This window comes from Coturnix japonica, chromosome 3 (assembly GCF_054131305.1).
Source record: "Coturnix japonica strain WE chromosome 3, WE-NBRP24, whole genome shotgun sequence".
Classification (NCBI taxonomy): Eukaryota; Metazoa; Chordata; class Aves; order Galliformes; family Phasianidae; genus Coturnix; species Coturnix japonica.
This window is the reverse complement of record NC_140665.1, coordinates 99,975,531-99,992,524: the sequence shown is the minus strand read 5'-3', so window position 1 is coordinate 99,992,524 and position 16,994 is coordinate 99,975,531. Positions and strand designations below refer to the sequence as shown.

At 47.9% G+C, this 16,994-nt stretch overlaps 1 protein-coding gene across 3 annotated transcripts in view; it reads right to left on the bottom strand.

Annotated features, from left to right (window-relative positions):
* Positions 1-732: 732 nt before the first annotated feature.
* The window catches only part of FZD3 (frizzled class receptor 3), a 41,665-nt gene continuing 25,403 nt past the window's right edge, over positions 733-16,994 (bottom strand). For all 3 annotated transcript variants that reach the window (XM_015859822.3, XM_015859823.3, XM_015859824.3), the window contains exons 5-7: positions 4,986-5,134; positions 4,054-4,287; positions 733-3,795 (exon numbers count right to left, since the gene is read on the bottom strand). In XM_015859822.3, coding sequence (XP_015715308.1) covers positions 3,582-3,795; positions 4,054-4,287; positions 4,986-5,134 — 597 coding nt within the window. In that variant the 3' untranslated portion in view covers positions 733-3,581. The remainder of the gene's footprint in view (positions 3,796-4,053; positions 4,288-4,985; positions 5,135-16,994) is intronic.

Below are 16,994 nucleotides of genomic sequence, written 5' to 3'. Positions count from 1 at the left end.
GCCTTGAATGCCTGCAGGGATGGGGCATCCACAGCCTCCTTGGGCAACCTGTTCCAGTGCGTCACCACCCTCTGGGTGAAAGAGATCAGCATCCTTCCTGCCCACTGAACATCCCTTCCTCCCTCCAACTACCCCAGCCAGCAGCCTCCATTTCCTCATGGCAAAGCACCATCTCTCCATCTCCCCCCCCCCCTCCAAGGGTGAACCGGGCCAGGAGCGGCTGCCTCCCCACAAATCAAAACTACGAGCAAAGTTAACTTCTGTCTGCTCCCATTTTCCCGCAGCCGAGCAGGAGGTTTGGCTTCTCTTGGCAGAGGCAGCTCCTTATCTGATCGCAGCGCTGGAACGGGGGAGAGCAGAGAGCTTTGAAGGCAGCGCAGGAGCCGGCGGAGGTATGTTGGGGCTGGCTGCTGCTGACAGCTCCAGGTGGGATGTGCAGGGCTGTGCTGCAATGCGGGGCCTGGGGGGATTTCTCAGCACAGCCGAGCCCTGCGCTGCGTGGTGGGGCCGACAGGGCAGGAACGAGGGGGATGCAACGCCCGCAGGAGGAGAACAAAGGCTGTTTTGTGCCTTCTGAGGGAAAACACGAAGAAATAAAAGTTCCCATTTGAAGTCGTGAGCGCTAAAAACATTTCCTCGGGTGCTGCCCAGCTCAGCTCCGCACCTCCCCCTGCAGGACCCTCCTTGGGGATGGGGGGGTTCAGACACGGAGCAGTGTTGGACCAGAGGAGCGGGATTTTTACATGGTTTTATTAAAAACTCGGAAAGGTCTAAAATGAAAATGTACACCCACTACAGTAGAACCAGTCTGTACACTCACAGGTAAAGTGCTAAAAATCAAACGTTACCAAAGCGACACGGGACAACCGGATCCGAGCCCACGGCGAGCTGAGCACAGCAGCAGAAATGAAGGTACAGCCCCGATGTAAGCAAGGTGGGCACAGTGCACACAGAACATCCCGCCGTGTGCCACGACGAACCCCGATCTGCTCATAAAACATTGGCATAGGAGGGGAATTTCACATTCAAGTCTACATTCGGTCCTTAGGGCTGAAGCACGCGGGGATGCTCTGCAGCCCGGGTGCCTGCTTCCCATCGCTGCTGCTTTGGGGTGCTGAGCTGTGGGCTCCTCCTGCAGCCCCTGGCACTGCACGCCCTGCTTCCATCTGGGTTTAGCACAGGCAGCGATGCAGCAGGTGCTGCTCATCTGTCCTGTTTGTACAGCCGGCAGCTGAAGCCTGTGCTGTTAAACTGAGGTCTGGGGGCTAAGAAAATGCAGAGCACATGAGAGCAGAAGGCTTTACAGACAACTGAGGCTTTCTGCTGCAGTTTGGCTTTTAGGCTCCCCAAAGGATTACCCCAATAGGGCGGGGGATCCACACTGCCTTTCCATGCAGCACAAGCACAGCACTGACTCACAATTCCATGATGGGAGTGGGGGGTGCCAGCAAGGAAGTGCCACCTAAACGTGCCCAGGTCACCCAGAAATCTTCCACTCCCTGAGATGCAAAAGGTCTGGCAGCCCCAGCCCTGCGAGTGCATCCAGGGTGAGGCCATCTTCCCCCTGACACGCTGTTGGGAAGAAGGTCTGTGAGTCCCGGAATGCTGCACAGGTTGACGCAGGTTAGGAAGATAAAAGAAAGGGCTCAAGGTGATAGAGATAAGGGTGACAAAAAGCCCAAGTTTTCCCATCTTAGTCCCTTTTCTGGGTGATGAGAGCACTCTCCATCCATGTGCATGTGATACATGAGCAAGGGACTGCCTGAATACCTGGAAACAACGTGGGGATTCAACCTCACAGATCAGTTATGAAGGGAGGAGGTACTTCAGACCTCCCCCAATCCCCTCCCTGCCTCTAAGCAAGTCAAAGCACTGCTGCAATTAACAAGAAAGGAGTACTGGAAATTCAGCCAAGGAGATCAACATTAACACTTGACCTTCAGCAGTTCAGCGTTTACGACAACTCTGATATTTGGCTTCTTTTGCAGATTCGGATTCCAAAACCCATCCTCCCTTTGAAGCAAGGAGTTAAAGTGTATTTCTAAAAGCCACCAAGAGTCCCAGAGCAGCCCATGACAGAGTGCACGGCCACTGCTCTGCTGTTGTGTCATCAGCTGCAATTAGGTGAGTCATGGCAGCGCTGCTCCATCTCTGCACTGTGCTTGGTGCCCTACTGCTGCCCTCCAGGCTGTGCCATCTAAACATGTTATGGAGGCTTTTCAAGTGCCTCAAGCAGGAGAAGGAGGGAATTATGTAAGGACAATGAAAAACAGGCATTGGTATCCCAGCAGTGATCTGCAGTCATTACTGAGGTAGGTTTAGGTGCAGCCAGTGCTGCTCGTGCTGAGTGGATCTGACAGCAAACGCCTCCAAAGATCAGCTGTGCCATCAGGAAGGCACCCTGACCTCTGCCTGCTGTGCCAGCACAGACCTGCTGTACCCACAAACCATTCACACACCATGAAAGCCCAAACTGGGAATTCTCTGCTGCGAACCTATGGTAGGGAATGAAAACAACCTGGAGTAGAGGTTGATTGGGAAAGCATGGATACCTGCCTGCTCCTCCAGCAGCAAGGAGGGTTGGGCTCAGTGCTGTGCCCCAGTGTCAGAGCCAGGCCCCGGGAACACAGCCCAGCCCTGAGGGAGCCCTTGCAGCCATTTCAGCTCTCAGCTGCTCTGTGGGTCGGTCAGTGGGGTTTGTTCTGTTGGTGACAAGGCTGCCCAGCCTACTGTGGGGGGACAAATTCGGCTCTTTCCCTTTTTAAATAGATCGGGAACGGACGATCTCAGCTTTTGTACATTAATCTAAACATAAGTGGCTGAATATTATCTAGATAACTGCTTTTAAAATTCCTCTCTTCCTACATGAATTGTAAACAAGTAGAAAATTTAAATAGTATTTTGTAAAAAAAAAAACAAAAACAAAACCAACCAGCAAGGACAATGCAAGTTATACAAAAAGAGCCCTTCCTTGCCTCCTTTCCTCCCCCCTCCACCCATCCCCACAGCTGAGCCTGAGCAGCCCTGGGAGGAGCTGGCGACCCTCAGCCATCTCCTGCCTGCTCCCAAAGCTGTTCCTCTGTTGCATTTCCAGTGTTATCTGTTACAAACTGCCGCGATCTCCCCGCCGTCCTTTGTGCAGCACTGAGTCTGGGCCCCTCCCTCTGTGAAATCAAGGATCGCTTTGTTATGGGCTCAGAGACATGGAGAGATTCCTTCAATATCCAAGGGTTTCCTTATGCCCATTAGAAAACACGTCGGTGTGACTGCCAGCGAGCCGTCCGTGGTGGCACCTGCTGATGTGAAGACACATCGGAGGGAGGGGAAGGCTCTTCTTCAAGAGTAAGGAATTGAGCAGTGATGGCTGATGGGTAAGTAACAGTTATCAAATAAATAATTACCTACAGGGAGGCCCAAACGAGGCGAGCAGCTTGGTGCTCAGTGACTCAAGCTTGCTGAGCGCCAGCTCTGATGCAGGCATGAGAACGGTGGCTTCACACAGAGAAGCCGGCCTCGGCTTCCTGATGCACGAAAGCAGGAGCTGCCCAGAGGCGCGGCAGAACTGAGCAGCATGGCACGGGTCACGCACTGGTCCCGTCCTCCTCGATGACGCGGTTCATGCTGGTGCCGTGTGTGATGTGTGTCAGGGGGTTGCTGCTCAGGTCCCTGATGCTGCTGTGGCGTGACTGCTCATTGAGCCGATGGGAGCTGCTGTGCCGGGAGTGGTCTGTGAGCCGGGACATGCTGCCGTGAGGGAGCCTCTCCTCGATGCCTCTGTAGCTGCAGGGGGTGTATCTGGTGTGCAAACAGGGCGGATTGTTGTCAGCAGGGCAGACTGGGAGAGCTCTGTTTTCCCATGTGGTCAGAGCACAGAATTGGAGCTATTCAGGTTGGAAAAGACCTCAAAGGTCACCCAGTCCAACCCCAGCCCACCCCCCACACCCGCTGCCCACATCCCCCAGTGCACATCCCCGTGGTTCCAGAACACCTCCAGGCATGGTGACCCCACCACCGGCCCACTTCACACACAACACGTAAGAGAAGGAAACGCACCGGCCGTCGCGTGAGCGGTGCAGGCTGCCGTGGTAGCTGCTCACTTTGCTGTGGACGCTGCCTGCCTTGCTCCTCTGGTCGTCCAGCATGGCCAGCTGGGTGGAGGAGGCGTGGGTGGAGGTGCCCTGGGTGGAGGTGCCCCTGGACTTGCGGATGATGGGTGTGTTGGGATCCCGCAGAAGAGACTGAGCGAAATCCGGCTCTTGCAGCACCTGACGGCTCTCGTTGACAACTCTGAACAAAGCACGAGGTTTGAAGAGTTAATTATTACAATAAGAGGAATGTGATGATCACGGTGACAGCACCACAAGTATTTTACAAGCAGAACTTACATTACAATGGCTTTGTTTGCGTAATTCTAAAGCATTTAGAATTTGGGTATCTCAGCAAAGTTCATATTCATGACTCCATCACACCCTGTACCCGATGTATTAAGTGTTGTTAGCCATGTGTTGTGTCCTACAAGGTTCTCTTTTGGATAGCTCAACATTTGCTCCAACTACAGAAGTTATTTTACTTGAAGTTCAGCAGAGGGCCAGTTCTGCTATGGACGGCAGAGCCAACGCCGTGGGGCAGTCACATAAAGGCTTGCTGTGTTTGCTGATCTATTTTGAAACAGCCACTTATGAGACAATATTTATGGTAACGAAACCATTTATATCATATCTCAGCCCAAATTAATGTTGGCCTAAAGGAAGCCACAACACAATCTTATTGTAATTTTATCAGACCACTCGGCTTTATGGTCAGAAGCCTATGGGAAAATTAAACACAGACAATTGCTTTTAACTGCAATCGTGGTGAAAACAGTTCAGGTTTAATTTCCATGTAAGGATGTAATTCCATGGGCTAGATACCAGGCAGGCACCTTCACAAATGATAGCCCTCAGTTCCACTCCAGTACTCAGTAGTTGCTCTCTCTCAATACTCACTCTTTTTTCCTGCGCCCATGGAAGAAGCTGGCCCACTCAAAACAGGTCTTCTTGCTTCCAACCCAGAAGACAGAGGGTATCCCAACTACCAAAGCCATGAGATATTTCATGAGAAACAGGATCAGATCTGGACGACTCATCTGAGTGACCTGCAGAGAGAAAGAGACCAAAAAGAACATCATACACACCATCATAGCTCGCTTCTCCTCTTATTAACTCATTTAAAATAACTGTCTGTGCCTTGAGCCAAAGTAAACATCAACAGGGTTCCTTTGTTTCACAGCTCTGGAGAGCGTGACTGAATGCGACGCACGATCCACTGTGGAGTAAAACAAAAGCCCCAACCGCTGTGAGGTCCCGGCCTTTATTTGTACTTCTGGTCTTTTGTCTGCGCCCTGAATAACTGTGAAATATTTTCTAGTCTGCAAGTTATAAAGACTCGTTTCTTTGACAGAACTAACCGACATTGAACCAGGTGTTACATTCGCTGTTGGGAAAAATCCCAATGAAAGGCTTCACGGGATGCTCAGCGCTGACCCCTTATTCCCTGCCATTCACAGAGGGCTTTGCCCTTGCTCTCCTTCCCTTGGGAACGCGAGGCATCACCAAGGTATGATGACCTGCTTACTGCCAACTCTGACCTCCTCGCATTTATTCAACCAGATGAATTTTTGTACACATTTGTGCGTATTTTTGCAAACGTTCATCCAAAAAGGAGCTGTTAGAAGAAAATCCAAAGAGGTCATTTCCAGATAGGTCTGCCATGCCGCTTCAGAACAAACAAGCATCGAGGCCCTCTCTGGAGTCAACAACACAACACAAAATATGAGCTGCCAAGGGCCATTTGTGAAGAGCTGAGGATTTAATTTAGAAGCATCACATAATTCTACTTCTCAGAGTTCATCTCTGCACGAAATGGGATCGAGGCTCTTCCCAGGTGAGTTCACTCCTCAGCACTGCTCAATGTGTTTTACATCAGTCTGCAGACCTCCCAGCCCTCGCATGCATGTAACCATGCAACACAAGTCTTCTGGGTGGCTTTGGAGCCATCCTGTGAGGTTTCACCCAAGAAAAAGAAATCAATATATTAATTAATATGTTCTATTCGGTGACCCAATAAAAACCCATCCAGCAAAATTAAGCTCTCAGAAATTAACCTGATTACCTCATTTCATTATGTGCAAATGTGGCATGAAGTGGAATAAGTGGTGAAATTCATCATTTAATGAAGGCAATGCTTGGGTAAATCCTTGTGTTTCCAGCCGGTGCTGCCTGCTGGCCCAGCTCTCATGGCAGAGCTGCCTGCCTCAGGTGAGTGCGATTCCCATTCTGGTGTTGAAAACAAAATGAGAGCTGGAGCGCTGAAGCCCAGCGTGTGATGAGGTGCTGTGGAAGGGCGTTTTTATGTCCTGGATTGAGTCAGATTGCCTTATGCTACAGCCAACAGAAACGAGGTGGTGCATACAGCACGCATCCTTATCCCACAGAGGAGCAAACATCACTTCCATGGAGACGCTGCATTGAATCATTTGATATCAAAGCTTTGGGGTCCACACATTTCTGCGGGGTGTTGCAAATCATGCCAAGCAAAAGTTGAAATCAATTCACCAAACACCTCTGTGTGAAAAGAGGAGCACTCTGCTCTCTGGGCAAACAAGCTGTTAACCATCAGCGTGTGCATTCCTCAACCATGAGCTTCATTGCACGAAGCCAGCGAGCTGAGCAGGAGCACATGGTGGGCTCCCTAATCATTAACACTGAAGTGACTGCACCTGCTTTTAACAACATATATATGGATTAGGAGACATTAATTGCAATTAACAAAGGAAAAACAAGACTCATAATCACTGCTCTGGGAATATAAAACTGTAACTCTCAGGTGCTCCAACCTAAAGCCTCCCAGCTCATCTCCAAAAAGTGCAGCACTGATGTAATTCCAAACCCCAAACGCTGCCATTTTCTTTCATTAAGACAAAGAAATGATTGCATGGTTTTTAATAGCAGTAAAACCACACAGCAGCTCCCTTGTGCTTACCCTTGGATTCTTGCTATTGAAATCCAGGGGACCTCCATGTTTGCTCTAGGCCTTCAGAGTCACTCAGCTAGCAGGGGAATGGGCTGAGATGGAGCTGCAGTACAGGTGGTGTGCTCTGCTCTGCTCCATTCTGCTCTGCGCTGCTCAGGCACGTCCCGCCAGCAGCACAGGTACCAATGCTTTGCCGAGCAAAGACCAGCAAACAAGTTCTATCAGCTACAAAGATTGCATACGTGATAGCAACGCTTCACAACCCACCCCTGCTCCCATCTGCCGGGCTGGTGCTGCAGCTGGGCTGGTGCAGGGTGTGAAACACTTCCCTTGCTGAGCACAGAAAGACATCAGTGCGAACCCACAGTAGCAGGTGTTCAGCGAGGAGGTTAAAAACATCCATTTCAGCATTCCTCTGGGGAAAAACAACGCCTCTTTGTAGGCACACTGTTCATTTAAGATGCTTATATAACTAATTTCTGGATATCTTCCCCTTCTGCCCCTGAACGATCAATCACGGCTGCTTTTTAGTGACAGAGACCGGCGGCCTCTTCCTGCTGCAACGTATGAAATCACAAATTAATGAGCTTGCTGCACACGTGGAGTGAAAGCACAAACCCAACACCTGTCCCCCTCCTTGGGGGCACGGTTCCACAATAAGGCCGATCATCTGATATTTCCCTACGGATGAAAAGCAATGAAATTCAAATTAACTCATCCTTTTGTTGAAAGCAGAGGAAGCGGGGAAAGACCAAAGGGAATCTGATCCGCCGGTCTCACTTTCATTACCATTTCCATCACTGTCACTGCTATGAAATTTAGAATATTATACACGTGCTGCTCATCTCCCAGCAAAACACAGTCACATTTCTCTCCATAAAATCAAATTGTTTTTTCAGTTCATTAAAATCTTGCCTGTTTTACTCCACAAGCAAAGGAGGATCCATGCAACCTCCCTGGCTGCGGGGCAGCACAAGCTGAAGAACCAAGCAACTCCAAGCACCCACACAGCTGGGAACGACCAACCTAATGTAGCCCTGCTGTAAGAGCTGGTCAAGAAGGCAGCCCATCCTTCAGCAGCGAAAGGAAGCTGTTCTGGCTCTAACTGCCAGAAGCCACATGGCAACGCTATGCTGAGCAGAATAAACACCAACATTCAGGTCCTGCATGGCAGAAAGGCCGAGAGCTGGCACACAAGAACACTGATGCCTCTTGTTTCTTGCTCTCAGTTGCACTTTCCTGCTTACTGCAGGGACACGAAAGCTCCATCCATTCACTTTGCCCACAGAAAAGCAATTGTTAGAACAATTATGAGAAAACATTAGCAAATATTCTCCAGAATGACTTAATAACTACCCCGTTGCTGTGTGCTCAGAGTGGAAACTCAAGCGGCGTGTTCAGTCTGTGCAACTTGGGCCAACCTGACCCGAGCTAAGAATAAATAAAGAAGTGCAATAGAAGCATTGAGATGACCAGCTCGATAGGCTGGAGGCCACTCTGGAGGAAACATTTCCAGAGATGTCAGGTGTTGGCTCCAGCACTGCACATCTGTCTCACAGCACCAAATGCATCCAAAGCACTTCTTTTTTTAACCCAATAATTCAAACTGCCTGCCCATGAAATCCATCCTTATGAGAACTGCCTCTGCAGTACCTCTGAGATACAATGCAATACAGTTGAGAAGGATTTCACTTGAGTTTCTTTGGAATGATGAAATTATTCAGTCCATAGGAGGCTGTGGATGCCCCATCCCTGCAGGCATTCAGGGCCAGGCTGGATGTGGCTCTGGGCAGCCTGGGCTGCTGGTTGGTGACCCTGCACATAGCAGGGGGTTGGAACTGGATGATCATTGTGGTCCTTTTCAACCCAGGCCATTCTGTGATTCACAGAAGATCAGCAGTGGTTTCCAGTACAAGACTTTTGTCTGCATCGGAGCCAGAAGAACAGCTTTGGGTAACGCAGCAGCGGAGCAGCCTGCCACAGGGCTGCAGGCTTCTCATCATCCACCTCCTTGAAAAGGGCTCCCACAGGACAAGCAGAAAGGCCATGACTCGTGGCTGCAGCCTAACACCTCATCTCCAACACATCCGTCCTTCAGGCCCTGCGGTTACTCACAGTGCCAACCAGGAGCTGCTGTTAGCAGGCGCGCTGCTGGCTGCTCCTGCCTGCACCAGTTCCTGCAGCTGTTGTGTGCTAGTCCTGGGACGTGCTGATCTGCAGCGTCAGGAAACAACTGCTGGGAGAACAGGCCAAGGGAAAGCTGGGTCTCAGTGAAGCAGTTGGAATCTCACGCAGTTGGTGGCTTTACCTTGAACCGAAAGGCAGTGTTTGTTCAATTGCAGCAACTGATTTTTTAAAGCACTAGCAATGGTTGTAATTAGAGAGACTGCAAGCGCCTGCGTTCTGATTTGTAGCAGAAGCTCCTGCTGCCACCCAGAAAAGTACAGCTCCTCGACTTCAGCTATCAGCACTTCACTTGGCACTGAACAGCGAGTCCAGAGAAGAAACAAAAAGTCAAATGAATCAGAAAATGTGATTCCTGTCATCCTCGCTGCTGGCACCGCGTTTGGATTGAAATCTCTGCAGCATTAGCACCCACTTTGGCGTTACATTCTTCCTCTTGGACATATTCAACCCTTGCTGCAGCAGCCACCAGTGGCACATGAGCCCGCTCCATCCTGCAGCTCCAGCCTCAGCCTTCAGTTTGCTGCATAACTCTCCCATTTCCAATTGTGCTTCATGTGTGAGCACATTACCAACCTGCCAGCACTGCCCCAGACTTTAGCAGCTATTTTCAGTGTTCCTTACACGTTTCTAAAACTAACTGCATCCCTTCCTACCCTTTACCAGGCTATGCACACCCATACATCCTGCTTGGGTTTCCTTTGGAAAGCCCCATGCTTTGACCACAAGGCTTGGCTACATGATGCCATGCTCAAACAAGAGCATGCAACACAGAGTTATTCATGTCACACCTCTCCCTAAAAACTGCCCTGAGTTCTCTCTCAAAGCAGCTGCTCCAGGATTAGGGATGAAAGTATTTTCGTGTATTAAAGTTGAGAATCACAGAATGGCCTGGGTTGAAAAGGACCACAATGATCATCCAGTTCCAACCCTCTGCTGTGTGCAGGGGTCGCCAACCAGCAGCCCAGGCTGAGCATGCACAATAATGCATTTTTAGAAAGACAGGTCCCAAACTTCAGACGTGAGCAGCAACACTGTGAGTACAAAGCACCACCTATGATTTAGGAAAGCTCTCTATATCTCTGTTATCTTCCTATTAAGTTCCTTTCTACTTACAGGCTATCCTGAACTTCATCCCATGACACCACCAAGCAGCCTCTCAGAGCGCTCACGGTGGGAGCTGGACGTCGTTGCACACATTGTGCCCTGTGGCACCACAGATACAGGGTCAGGAATTACAATTTCCCACAAAGCCAAAGGAGCCGCTGTCCGTGGTGCAACCATCAGAACTGTCCACTTCAATGCAAGAACTCTTCTGAGACTGAAGTTTTAAAAGTGCCTTAAAATTAACAATATCAGGGAAACACAAGTGAGAAAAGGAAGAAAGGCAGAAACGCCACTTAGCATCTCTGAGCTGATAGGACCAACCCTACAACTGTCAAGGAACACCATGGAGCACAAGGACAGCCACCCAACTGGAACTCACTGCGAGGCAAAACAATGAGGGTTACAAACACCGGGGTTCAGCATTTGCTGAGATTTTGGCAGAAATGTACATGCACACCAAAGCAAAGACATTCAGCCCACAGGGGTTGTGGATGCCCCATCCCTGCAGGCATTCAAGGCCAGGCTGGATGTGGCTCTGGGCAGCCTGGGCTGGTAGTTGGTGACCCTGCACACAGCAGGGGGTTGGAACCAGATGGTCACTGTGGTCCTTTTCAACCCAGGCCATTCTGTGGTTCTATGATACTTGCCAGCTGGCCAACAGCCATTTTGGCATGGCTGCCCAAGACCTCAAAGCAACTTGGAAACGCAGTGAAAAGAGTCAGAATCATCAGTGAATGCCTGGGCACCAACCTGTGCCACCCACCATAGGGGGTTGGACTCCGTGATCCCTTAAGATTTTGTGGTTGTGTGAAATCAGAGCTCCAATCTCCACATTTTTCCTATCCTTTTAATAGCAGTGAAAACTCAATGAAAAAAAAAGAGTGCTTCCTTGATAATCAGAATGAAAGGCTGTTCTAGATATGAAAGCTGCTTATTAAAATGAGAACGGAGTGAAATCGAGAGCTCAAAAATAGCAAGATCTGACCTCCTTTGACAATTCACCTCCAGCAAAGTAGGGAACAAAAAGAAAACAGGAAGAAAAGGCGACCTTGAGCAGTCACACAGAGGTACATGGGCCACTCTGCCTGCCTAAAGATAATGGTTGAGAAATCAGCACTTCCCTTTGTCTCTAGGTCAGTCAATCCAATTAGGAAGAAAAAAGACCAGACAGAAATGACTCACATGGATGAAATGATTGCTTTCACTCAATATGTTAATGCGCTGGAAATTATATGCATGTGAAGGTGAGATAAGAGAAGACAGTGCGTAGCCTGTAGGATTAATCAGTCCTAGATGTGCACAGAGACAGCACTGATATTGCTAAAGCTAAAGAGAACTCCAGGAAATCAGATGGAATATATTATTGTTTCTGGGCATTTAAGGCAGGAGGAATTACTCAAAGCACCATGAGGACACAGAGCAACACTGGGCTGAATGCTGCTTTTCAGAGCTGGCATTTATTTGTTTTTGAAGAGAAGTGTAGCTCATCATTCCCATTTGCTCCGTCTCTTCTGAGTAAACAGCAATAAGGAAAAGATGTTTTTATCTCACCTCCTTTTTCTGAGGGCAGAACAATTGGATTCAACGAGCAGCAGTTCCTTAGGGCAGATTGAAGCAAATCCATTACCTCTTCTAAGAGGAATTCTAAACAACTAATGAAAAAGAGGGAGGAGAAATGAAGATTTATAGACATCTCTAAATCTATTCTCCTTATGCCCGTGCCATGCACAAGCGGTTCTAAGACATCTCTTAACAAAGCCTCTTTTCTTTATCCAGCTTAGTGCAATCCCCGCATGTTTCTGCCCATTGTAACACAGATGGTGAAACAGCTGAGATTTTGTATTTAAAATATCAGGGCAAAACCCCCCCGATCAGTGGAGGAAACAACAAAACCCGGAAAATGCACTGTACTGCTGCAAACTCTAATGGGAAACTGCTCAGCTTCATCTGCACGCCCAAAGAAGCAGAGCCTACATCTCAACAATGACTTCTTGTCACTGTTTTTGCTAAGATGCCTGCAAGCCCCATCTTTTCTTCTCTTTGGTCTGCCTGTGCAATTGTCCTCAAGCACTTGTGCGTGAAAATAAAGCCTGTGTCAACAAGGGTTACCCTGCACCCACCGCGCAGCCATGGGAAAAGGCATTCTGCTACGGGAGCGCTTCGGAGCCGCACGCAACTCGGCTTTACCATCACACCGCTTAAAATCCCCAGCAGGCATTCAAATGCCCAACAGTAATTCTGGGGGGCGGGGTGGGTAAAGTCTGTGCTGTGTATGGAAGAACCAAATCCAAACACGGGTTGCAAAACCTGGGCTGAAATGTCGAGCAGCACATCTGTGCTGAACACCGTTCAGCAGCGAGGGAATGAAGGAGGATGGGTGCACACTCCCATCACTTGGCTCACAGCCCACCAGTGCTTTACCACCAGCGTCGCTTCTCAGTTGGCACCTGCTTGTAAGAGAGCTTCCCTGTGTTGAAAGGGTTCTGCAAGAAGCCGAGCATGGCTTCCAGTTTCAGCGCTCCTGCAGTGTGTGCTCAGGGCACCAGGCAGAAAGCAAAGCAAGGACCAACCCGTGCCAAGTGGGAATTAAAAGCACTTCAAAATGGTACCCCCGCCCCCGTTACGTGGGCAGCTCTACAGAGGGATGCAAACCAAGCAGGTAAAACACCTTATAACTGCTGGCCAACCAGGAGCCTGAAAAGAAGAGATATTGATCTCATCTCAGGAGTTCATTTGGACATGTCTAAAACCACCTTGGAAATTCACAGTAAAACAAAAAGGATCGGATCAAAAAGTGTATTTAGGAAAAAGGGGAAGGAAACCCGACTAATTGCTGATCCTAAAGCTGCGATAACCGCTAGTATTAAAATCCAGCTCTCCGAAGTTAACTGTCAATTAATGCATTAGCAACAATCTATAATGCAGGATGATTTAAATATTAACAGATACCTGTTAGCAAGCCTGTACTTGGCTTCCTTTGTGTCTGTACCAAATACACAGAACTGCCACTGACAGAGAAGAGGCTCCCTTAACAAAACATTCCTTCTTTTTAAGCTCTTGGTATCTTAGGTAACCACCATTAATCCTCTCTTTTCTCCCTGACACCAGCAATAAGCAGAAGTGAGTGAGTGAGAATTGCCATCTTCAGTAAAAACCCATCTGACAGGGCTGCAGAGCAAGGCTGGGGCTGGGAACGAAACAGATCAAGCAGAGGGGGAAGAAGAAGTCAGGAGGGACTATTTGTGTTGCTGCTGGAAATGACAGCTGGCTTTACATCTTCTTAAAGCGTCTCTCTTAATGGTTAATTACTTAAAAATATGGTGGTGGTTGGAATTTTTTAAAGCTAAGATCACAAGGAGAATAGAAGAGACTTCAGGAGACGGGCAAGGCACAGGAACTGCTCCAACACCTCGGTCTGAAGGACACCAGCAACAACAGCTGTGCTGTGCTCATCATTTGTGTGGAAAAACAGTTTCTTTCAGGATCTAGAAAGCGTTTAAAAGCTGCTCTGAGGTCAAATCTGTTGGATATTCAGCACCCAGCACAAAACCGAGTTCCTAATAGAAAACTAAAAAGAAAGTGAGTTTCCAATACAAAACCAGACTGTGCAGTCCATGCTGAACTTATCTGCCAGCAAGTCCTTCCCATCTACAGTGAATCAAATGTGCAACTCACGCCTCCTTCCACCCTCCTAAATAACAGCTATAAGATGAGCAGGGAGCGCTGTGTTTACTCTCAGCAAGTTAAGTACCAAAGTGTTTCAACCCAATGAGATTTTTTGCCCATGTGGTTGGGCAAGTTGTGAATATCAGATCACAAACAAAGATCATCCATAGCACTTGGTTTCGTTGCTCAAAGACTCACTGGGATAGCAAATGCCTTTGAAATAGTTTTTTTTCCTCTTGCTTCTCTTTAACATCTAAATTAGATGTCTTTCCCACCAGCACAGTGCCCAGCCCAGCCCTGAGGCATTCGAGAAGGCTGTGGGGAGTCTGGATATGCTGAGATCTAACAGGAATACGTAACTCAAGACCTTTCCTATTTTGCAGAATACCTGATGTTGTGGATCAGTCCAATCAACCTTTTCAGGCATAAACCACGTTGCACAGTTCAACTATTGGAGTAACAAAAGAGGTAAAAGCTTTTAACATCATGATCTGCCATTCCAATAGAGCAAAGCCATACTGACCATTTGAATGCTGGCTTTTCATGAGAGGAACATACATAGCAACCAATCATAGAATCACAGAATGACTCAGGTTGGAAGGGACCTCAAGGATCATGAAGCTACAACCCCCCACCACAGGCAGGGCCACCAACCTCCACATTTAATACCAGCCCAGGCTGCCCAGGGCCCCATCCAACCTGGCCTTGAACACCTCCAGGGATGGACGGGGCATCCACAGCCTCTCTGGGCAGCTGTTCCAGCACCTCACCACTCTCACAGTAAACAACTTTCCCCTGATATCCAACCTAAATCTTCCCTCCTTCAACTTAAAGCCATTTCCCCTTGTCCTGCTGTTATCTACCCTTTCAAAGAGTTGAATCAACCTTGGAGACAGATTTGCCTCAGTATTTATGAATGCACACAGCCCAGCTCAAATGCTACATGGTCATGATGGCAGTACGAGGCCCAGTGGCTGTGCAAACAAATTCTATATTCCACTGCATGACTACTCCTTCCAGAAAAAAACATCCACCTATTTTCTGAGGCCATGCAGATATTCCTTTTTTATGGCCATGAATAGAAACTGTGGTATCAGCATAAAACTCAGCCGCTCCTTTGAATATCGATGTGTTGAAAGTAGATTACAAAGACATCGTTTGCCCCTCAAGAACAAGAAGAACGTCCCAGCCATGCTGAGAATGGAGGGGAACAAGTTAAGACACTGTTAGGCTGCTGTAAGGAGGTATCTCAGAGGAGTGATCCTCACTGGAAACCATTTACATCCCTGTGATGACTGTGAATGGTCCTTCTAGCATGAAGTAATTATTTCTGGTAATAGCTTATTCAGTTTGTCATCATTCATATTGATAGAAGGATGAACTGTTATAGAAGCCTTAGTATTTTAAGTTAAATTAAGACATTTCTCCAGGCTGATACTAAACTGCCTGAGCGGTTCACTCCCCAAAACCTGCCTAAGTGCACAATGAGGCTCAACAAGGCCACATGCAAGGTGTTCCACCTGGGTCAAGAAAGCCCCTGATATGATAAAAACATATCATAGGGCAAGGTGCTTCCTTGTCTCTCCCAGAAACTGGGAGTGCAGAGTGAGGGCAAGTTAAGGTAACATTAACTCCAGTTTGTCCCGCATCTCCTCCTCAAAGAGATGGAATATTGGAATATTTTCATACCTTTGTGGCAAGAAAACCCCCCCAAAACAACTTTCACTGATACGCACAAGATTTACACTGCTCAGATTAACAGAAATAGCAGGAATGACACAGATCGAATTCTGTCAGGCCAGAGAGCAGGTAGAAGAGCTAAACTTTTTGCAAGGTAAGCAGCAGGTGCCTCCTAGATCCTACACATAACAGTGATAAGCAGCCAGCTTGACCCAAGAAGCACACAGATAGCCAGAAAAAAACCATCAACGGGCTCTATTTGCTTTCTCTACTTCAGCATCTTTCAGGAACTATTTTGCCCATTTTAGTTAGGCAAAGAAATATGCTCATTTTTCACTCAAACCCCATTTACTGAGCCTCTCTCTGGCTTGGCAGCAGCCAGGAGCATCTGCAGCACGATTATCTCCTGCACAAGGCAGCCACCCAGCAGAGCCGTGCTGATATCAGCTGCATATTCCAACCCCCCATTTAGTGGTTTTCCAGGGTGATTTACCATGGCATCATCCTGTGATGACAAAGCTGAAGCAACGGCTGAACAGACCAATGAATTTTAACCTCGGATTTGCCGGTGTTGGACAAAGCACAACTACACAAGCAGCAAAATCCAGCTACAAACCCAGCTAAGTTAAGCACAAAAGCCCCTACACTTACTGTGGAATCAACTCAGTTTAGGGTAAACTTTTCTTCAAACATGAAAGAATTGAAATTCAAATATTTGAAACATTAAAGCTGAAAGAAATAGCACCTTATTTGTGAGTGACGCTCTCTAGAAAGCTTTAAGTTTCCTCTAATTTAATAACTTATTTCTCTTGCACGAACTAAGTATAAAATGATTTCTCCCCACTGCTTTGTTCGTCTGCTTCAGTTATGTGTCTGGATAGTTTAAATGGAGAAGCATGTTCAGCTTCAGAAAAAAAAGTGGAATGGGTTAGAAGAAAAGCCTTTCTAACACTCCCCAGGGTCTATGGGTCCTTCAACCCAATTTGACATGAATGAAGGCATTATTGTTCTTTTGACTCCTGCTGAGCCATTATGTTAATGGTTTTCTAGAGACTTGAGCAGCGTTTTACTCCATGTTTTTTCACCATTCTACAAGCCAGGATTCAGGTCCTGAGACATCAGAAGATTCAACGTTTAAAACAGTTTTTGTCCTGTGTTAGGAGAAAGCAATACACGTTTTAGACAGACACGTGGAAGGGCATTTGAAAACAATTGAGTGAAAAACACGTCTCTCTCTTTCTCTCTTTGTATGCATTAATCAATTTAACATATTAAAAGCTGCAGCACTGAAGAGTCAATCAAGCAAATGCAACTGAACACACCCACTGACAGATATTTCCTGCCAT